Source organism: Macaca fascicularis, chromosome 12 (assembly GCF_037993035.2).
Source record: "Macaca fascicularis isolate 582-1 chromosome 12, T2T-MFA8v1.1".
NCBI lineage: Eukaryota > Metazoa > Chordata > Mammalia > Primates > Cercopithecidae > Macaca > Macaca fascicularis.
The window spans coordinates 129802880-129811145 of NC_088386.1; the positions used below are offsets into that span (position 1 = coordinate 129802880).

The following is an 8266-nucleotide window of genomic DNA, read 5'->3' on the forward strand; positions in this document are numbered from 1 at the left end:
AATCTGTCTCTTAAAGAGTAAATTGGACAAAGATTAATATTTTCATAAAATAAACACTAGATTTAAAAATTGGATTCCAGGAACCTTTTGAACATTATTCTATGGTAGGATCAACAGCTGAAAATGGACTCCGATTTGAATTAGGAGCCTTAAATGAAAAAATATATATAGAAAATTGTTAATTTAGAAGGTTACAGAACATTTTCTAATAAGTAACTGAGCCCTAGAAAGAAAAGAAGCTAGAAATAAAAATAAATATACAGCTTTATAAATGAAACAACTGGTCCCCCAAATAAAAACAAGAATCTAAGAGCTTCTGTATTCTCTAAGAATTATGAGGGTATAAGTAAGGACACCTGTAGATTTCAAGAAGAAAGACATTGGAAGAGCCAATGCCCTCTACTGAGGGTGCTACTCTTGGGGAGCTATTAGCACCCCCAAGTTCCCTGTCCTTTCTCTAATCTTCTAAGGAGAATTGTTTACAGATGGACAATGATATAGTTCTTCTTTTGATATGCATGGCCCTGTACCTACAATAAATCCTGCTTCCATAGAACATCATCCCCTTCAGAATCAAATTTTAAAGTTGTCTAAAAAGAATAAGGAAGGCATATTGACGGAAAGCAAGAAGAGAAAAATGAGAAATTTGGTCTTAAACTAAAAATGCCTTATTGTGCCAGATTGTCAAAGAGACAAACTTGAGGTATGCAGTAAATTGTAGAAGCCTTGAGGGCAAATAAACTTTGTCTATCTCGACTTACAAAAACCATCCAGGTAGTGGACATTTGTAACAATACTAAGCCCTTTCCTAAATTCCAACATGGTGTCTTCATCAGATGAATACTTTTATTTTTCTTTAGGAAACAATTTCTACATATTAGCCAGAGTTCTCTAGAGAAACAGAACCAATATGAGATAGATAGATAGATAGATAGATAGATAGATAGACAGACAGACAGACAGACAGACAGACAGATAGAAAGACAGACATTTATTTTGAGGGATGGGCTCACGTGTTTATGGAAGCTGAGGAGTCCCATCATTTTCTGTCTGCAAGCTGGAGGTCCAGGAAAGGCAGTGGCATGGTTCCAGTCCAAGAACCAGGACCTCTGATGTCCAAAGGCAGAAGATGGATGTCCCAGCTCAAGTAGAAAGCAAACTCACCCTTCCTCTACCCTTTTGTCCCATTCAGGGGTTCTCAACAGATTAGACCATGCTCCCCCAAATTGGTGAGGGTGATTTTCTTTCCTTGCCCTGCCTATTCAAATGCTAATCTTTTCTGCTGACAGTAGGTGGAGTTTTAAAGAGTGTGGCGTTCAGGATTTGTGAATTTTCAGTGGTGTCAGGGGCTGGTGCAGTCTGTTTAAGTGTGGGTACTCGTGAGACTGCTGAGTCCTCGGAGAGGTCCATGGAACTCTTTTTCTTCTCAGTCTCCTCTTTTTGTTCTCATTCAGCCAAAGTTACAAGAAAGAATCATAAAAAATTATCCACATCTTTACCACTATAAATGATTCTTTCTGAAGAAGATATTTCATTTGCAAAGATCGTATTTTCAGTCTGAACACTGATCAGCAGAATTTCATTCTGATTTCATCTTTGAATATTTCATTGAATCATCTGTCAGGGCAGTAGCTGCACAAAATCATTTAAGACTCTGAACAACAGATCTCAAACAATTGTGAAATGAAAAATATATATATATATATATAGGCTGGGCGCAGTGGCTCACGCCTGTAATTTCAACACTTTGGGAGGCCGAGGTGGGTGGATCATTTGAGGTCAGGAGTTCAAGACCAGCCTGGCCAAAATGGTGAAACCCGCTCTCCACTAGAAATACAAAAAAATTTTGCTGGGTATGGTGGCACACGCCTGTAATCCCAGCCATTGGGGGAGGCTGAGGCAGGAGAATTGCTTGAACCTGGGAGATGGAGGTTGCAGTGAGCTGAGATCACACTACTGCACTCCAGCCTGGGCAACAGTGTGAGACTGCAGCTCAAAACAAACGAACAAACAAACTTAGGAATACTATTTTAAGAAGGGATTGGGAGATTTCCTAAGAAAATAATTCTCATCAACTCCGTGAGAAGCTCACCTTGCCTTTCTTTTAGCTTTGACATAGATTGGTCCAAGTCACACAAAATTACTCTAGATACAGGAAGTATACCGGAAGTATTATAGAATTACTCTAGATAGCAGGAAGTATTATTAGCGATGGCCTAGACTCTCTCTTAATTGGCCCAAATAAAATCCAAGCTTATTCTATTATGCATAGCTACTATTTGGGCTCAGGAATTTAAACTGGTTTTATGCAGCTTGATCAAATTCACATTAGTAGCATTAATTATAGAAATGGCTATTATTTGGGTCTTTCTAAGAGTTGGGAAGGCAACTCATCCTTAAGTTCACTTCAAATTGTCCTTCAAATTGGCTGCACAAGCAACAGCTTAGAAGAGCTGTATTATAAAATTCAGCTCTCTAGTAAAGCCTAGAATTGGTCAAGAAAAGTAATTATCACCTAGACTTCCTGGTATCATCTCTTTATTCATTTTTAAGATGACATGAAAAAACCATTAAATTGGGATTTTGTATTAGACTATCCAAAGATTGGTTGTGGGCATGGATACTTTTTCAATGAACCGGACACAAGTACGAGCTTCTCCTTCATTGGATAAGAGTAACAGAAGGCTGCCAGACTGAGTGTGTTACATACGAGTATGGTAATATGTGAGGGAAAGAGTAACAATCAAATTAGTAAACAGCAGAAAGATGTCGGGTGGTGTCTATTAACAGCAGGGATTTGCTGCATATGTTAACATCAGATTTAAAGGTAATCCTAGTACAAGACCAAAAGATGCTTTGACTAATTTAGTGGAGGCCTGTACCTGCTTGGATACATGAAGCTAAGCCTTCGATATTGGATCAAAGAATAGCTAAAAAAGACCATGAGTTTTTGACGTATGCCATGCCATAGAGGTAATACTTTTAAGAGCATCACTGTCCATTAAAAATACAATGTGAGACACATTGGTCATTTTAAGTTTTTAAAATATTAACATTTTTTAAAAGTAAAAAGAAATAGGTGAAGGTATTTTTAAAACATTTTATTTAACCCAATGTATCTAAAATATCATCAGTTCAACATTTAACCAATGCTAAAAATTATTAACGAGATATGTTACATTTATTTTTACATACTAAGTCTTCAAACTCCAGTGCTCTAACCTCACACTTAGGAGCACATCTCAATTTGGACTAGCACAGTTCAAGTTCTTGGCCTTGTGACACGGCTTATCCTTTCATGGCCATAAAAATTATGATAATCTAGGAAGAATGCATCTGGACTCTTACAGGTTTGTAATGAACTAACCAAAAATACATCCAGCTTTGTCTCTGTACTTCAGATATTGTGGGTGGCAGTCATTCTCTCACAGTATTATCACTTTCCTATTTGATGCTACCGAAGCCACAATGGGAAGATATTCCTCTGTGGGCTTTCTGTTAGGATCGCAGAAAGTGACATTGTTTCTGTTTTCTCTCATGTAGCAATTTGTGGGCTGGCACCTAAGGAATTTCTGACTCTAAAGGCTAAAGCTTATGTGGTCTAAAATTTACATTAAAAGTCAGCATAGATAGTGTGCAATAAATATGTGGGTTAGTTTTAATTTCTACCTTTGGGGCTGTCAGGTGCCACAATGAGGAATACCTACTTTTTTGGGGGGAGCCAGTTTATATAATATATATTTTCCTAAGTAATCATTCATTTTTGTCAAGACTTTCAAATTTACTGGTTTAAATGAATATATAGCATTCTCTTATATTCCAGTCGTCATTGTATCTGTAGTTATGGCTCCGATTTTTTTTTTTTTTTTTTTCAAACAAGACAGGCTTTATTTAGATCACCAAAAAGAACATTTTACAGAAAGGGAACCATAAAATTACACAAAAGAGTATAGCTGTAAAATTGCCAACAAGAAAAGCAATGCTTTCTTTAGCTCACCAAAAATAATGTTTCACAGAGAGGGAACCGTTAGAAGCAAATTATAGTTGCAAATTTTCTTTTGCCATCAATATGGATTCCCTCTAAAATACTTCAAGACCACTTTTGCGGTTTTCAAGTACAAACTAAACCTTGTTGGACAGAGTTTAGTTTAGTTTAGCATCATCAAGAGAATGAAACCAATTTGCAAAAACGACTTTGTTTAATGCTAATAACGAAACAATGTGGTTCTTGCTAACTAACTGCAATGTCTACTGAAATGGCCTAACCTATGTATACTTCCATGAACATTTCACTGTGAACACAGTTGCTTTTTTCCTGCCATCACAGATGGCCTACAACGTAGCAAGTGTCATGTCAGAACACTTTCAGGCACCTAGGAAATAATTCTAAACAGAGTAACTACAGTATATGGGGAACTCAAACGGGACCACCTCTGTCAAAGCCCCCAGGTGGGCAGTGTTTTGTGCTATGGGTAAAGACCCACCACCTTGTTAGTTGTTTACCTGGAACTCAGAACGCCATGCTAGATGGAGCAGTTGTTCTTACAGAACCATCAACGCTTTTATAGGCTGCCTGGGAGTTCTTGGTGCTGTAATGCACCTCAGAGGCAGCGACATAAGCCGACTCTGGGAAGAAGTCATCGTGGTAGTCTGCTAAAAACCTCACAAAGAGATCAAAGTGCTTCAATAAAGCCTTCAGATTCTTCTCAGCAAAGGACATTTTTCCAAGAATTTCTGGAAGTTTTACAAACAATCGCAGCAAATGTTGCGCCCCGTAAATGTAAGAGGGTGGAGGCGCCTGGTCACCTGGTGGGTAATTGTCAGGCACGAGCTTCCAGGAGAGGACCTCATTTATTTCATTAGTTCTTCTCCCTTCAAAGCCAGCAAACGCAGCACTCCCTTCTATTCCCTGACTCTGGTTAGGAGTCAGAGGAATAGGTGAAGATGATCTGCTATGCACAGGTGTCTTCTTTTCCAGGTGCAGGAACAGCTTGGGCATGCTGGTGGACATGTCCTGCTGCCAGCGCTTGGGATGAGGTGAGGTGCTGGTCTTAGAAAGCCTGTCACAGTTGGCCGTGTGGGGCGAGGACCGCCTCAGAGACCGCACTGCTTCCGGCTCGGCTTTGCGCCTTTTGGGGGTGGCTCGTTCACCAGTGGTTGACGGACTCTCTGTAGACTGCGGCCTGGCTGGATTCAACAAATCTCTCTCTCTGGGACAGAGCTTCTCCTGGCTCCTACTAGTATTTGTGGCACTTTCCTTAATTGCAAGAAAAACCTTAGATGCAGTCACCTTTTTATACTGAGCTTGTTCATAGGGATAGAGTAAAACCAACGGGAGAGTGTAATCAAAAGTTATTCTTAATCCATCCGCCATCTCCTTACAAAGGTCAACATTCTTTTCTGCTGGGACATAAGGCACATTCATGTTGGCATGTGGCATAGCGTGAAGGTGACGAGGCCGCTCATTGGCTGAAAAGGCTGCACTGATAGCAAAATGCCTCACATAGGATTCCAAAATCGTTATGATGTTGGTGTGGCATGGAAGTTTCACTAACCGTTTCCTCCGATTAATGTAGTAACAATCATCCTCCAGCTGCCTCTTCAAAACTTCAGGGATTTCTAGAGTTACTGTTCTTTCTTCCATTTCCCTTTTTGTTTGAAGCTCCGGTTCTTCCTTTACTTCAGCCTTTTCTTCAGTATCACTTTCTTCACTTATTTTTTCATCCTTGTCTTCACTACTGTCGGAGGAACTGCTTAATGAGTTTTCATCATTTTCATCTCTTTCTTCGATGGAAAGGCCTTTTAAAAAAAGACAGAGTCAGCACCAGGCAACCTGGAGGGGCTGCTTCTTTCTCTCTTGCTCCTCAGGTGAACTACAACTTTTCTTGCCAATTTATGCTGTAATCTATGATTTTCTTTTCTTTTCTCTCTCTTTTTTTTTTGTGACAGCGTTTCCACACTGACCTCCACCTCCCAGGGTTCAAGCAATTTTCCTGCCTCAGCCTCCCGAGTAGCTGGGATTATAGGCGCCCACCACCATGCCCTGCTAATTGTTTTGTATTTTTAGCAGAGACGGGGTTTCGCCATGTTGGCCAGGCAGGTCTCGAACTCCTGACCTCACGTGATCTGCCCACCTTTGACTCTCAAAGTGCTGGGATTACACGAGCGAGCCACCGTGCCCTGCCCCAATCTACGATTTTCTTTTCTTTTCTTCTTTCTTTTTTTTTTTTGAGACAGAGTCTCGCCCTGCCAACTAGGCTGGAGGGCAACGGCGTGATCTCGGCTCACTGCAACCTCCGCCACCCGGGTTCAAACGATTCTCCTACCTCAGCCTCCCGAGTAGCTGGGATTACAGGCGTTCGCCACCACACCTAGCTATTTTTTTATATTTTTAGTAGAGACAGAGTTTCACCATGTTGGCCAGGCTGGTCTCCAACTCCTGACTTCGTGATCCGCCCGCCTCGGCCTCCCAAAGTGCTGGGATTACAGGCGTGAGCCACCGCGCCCGGCCAATCTACGATTTTCACTGGGCTCACAAAGCACACGATCTTCGGCTACCCATCTATCCCAACTTCCGTTCCAACCACTACAATGGCTCTGGTATTCTGGGATCTCGCTGCCTTTTTCGCCTTTCCCAACAATAACGTTAACAATCTAGGTCAGACGGCGTCCGACGGGAGCGTCCCACGGGAGCCCACGCGGCACTGGGCCGCAGAGCAGGAGAGATTTAAAGCGAAGAGAGAAACCCACCGTGGTTAAGAGGCCTCCTCCGCGGGCGCCTTGCGTCTGCGTTCCGGGCGCACACGTAGCGCTGGCTACGCGACAGGGCGCGCGCGACGCTCCCGACGGCGCATGCGCGATCCGGTATGCCGGGCGGAAGTCCCGTTTAATTTCTAATGCTATTTATTTATGTATCCGTTGTCTCTCTTTTCTTAATTATATTGTTGAACTTTATCTGTTTTACTGGTCTTTTAAAGGAACCAGCGCTTAATGTTTCTTTATCTACCCTACACGTTTTTGTTTTTATTTTCTTTAATTTCTTGACTGTATTCTTTTCTTCCTTTTAACTTAGGTTAAACTGTTCTAAAATCATTTCTTGAATTGAAAGCATAATGAATTTACTTCCACTTACTTTTGTTTGCTAATAAATGCATTTAAGGCTATCTATTCTTTAAGTACCAGTTAGTGATTTTCCTTTTGTTTCCTTCTTTGATACAAGCGTTATTTAGGAGTTTTTATTACTATTTCTACTTGCAAAGATAAATTTAATATTATTCCCTACTTTAAAAATCCTAAGTGTAATACGAAGAGATATTGAATATTAAAATAATTAAAATTTATAGTCCTAACATTTTGCTTAATGATAAATACTAGAAGCATTTCATTTGTCAAGAAAAAAATCATTTTATATTTAATTTTAAAATTAAATACGCAATACATACAAAACCTTTTGTGGCATGCATAACATATAAAGAATAACAATAAAATATCACTCACGTTGGTATTTGAGTTCTTACGCTCTTGCCAACACTTAGTATTGTGTTTTTGCAAATATTCCCAGTGCAAAATTGAAGTAAAATTTGTATTTTTCTCCTTTATGATAGGCATTTTTGGTGTCTTATTTAAGAAATCCTTTTATGTTCCATGGTAATAAAACTTACCTCTCACATTTCAACTTTTAATTCACGGGAACTGATTTTTGTATTTGCTTTAAGGTAGAAGGCCAATTCTTTCTCTTTTTCTTAGTGTGGATAACAAATTGTCTCAGTAGCATTTATTGAATAATTTATCCTTTCCTCACTGTTCTATAATGCCACCCGAACTGTGTCTCTTCTATGTGTACATTGGCCTGTCTCTAGATTCTATATTGTATTTCACTGGTCTTTTTTTTTCCTACCTTTGCACCTAATCACAGTGTTATAGTAACTAGCTGCATAACTTCTCACCTTGTTCGTTTTCCTTAGCTGTGTTATGCCTATTGTTGACCTTTGATTTTTCCGTATACATTTTATTACCAGCTTGTTAGTTTTACCAAAAACTCTTGGCATTTTGATTAGAATTACTTTGAATCTATAGATCAATTAGGGGGAATAATTGATATCTTTATGAGATTGGGTCTTCTAATCCATTAACATGGAATATCTCTCCTGTAATTTAGGTCTTCTTTAGTATCTTTCAAAAGATGGAAAAATTGTATTTTTCTTTATAGTTATAATTTTAGCAGTATACATTTTATGAATTATAATTTTATCAGATACTCACATTT

The 8266-nt window shown here is 39.5% G+C and overlaps 1 protein-coding gene across 1 annotated transcript; it reads right to left on the minus strand.

Annotated features, from left to right (window-relative positions):
- Positions 1-3088: 3088 nt before the first annotated feature.
- Positions 3089-6810, minus strand: MSL3B (MSL complex subunit 3B). The gene is made up of 2 exons (XM_005574673.5): positions 6751-6810; positions 3089-5799 (listed from the first exon to the last, which is right to left on the minus strand). Exon 2 carries the CDS (start codon positions 5642-5644, stop codon positions 4511-4513), a length of 1134 nt encoding a protein of 377 aa, XP_005574730.3. The 5' UTR covers positions 5645-5799; positions 6751-6810; the 3' UTR covers positions 3089-4510.
- Between the last annotated feature and the right edge of the window lie 1456 nt (positions 6811-8266).

Bases quoted from the DNA above. Each gene is read 5' to 3' on its own strand.
- MSL3B (XM_005574673.5), bottom strand. From the start codon at position 5,644: ATGGAAGAAAGAACAGTAACTCTAGAAATCCCTGAAGTTTTGAAGAGG.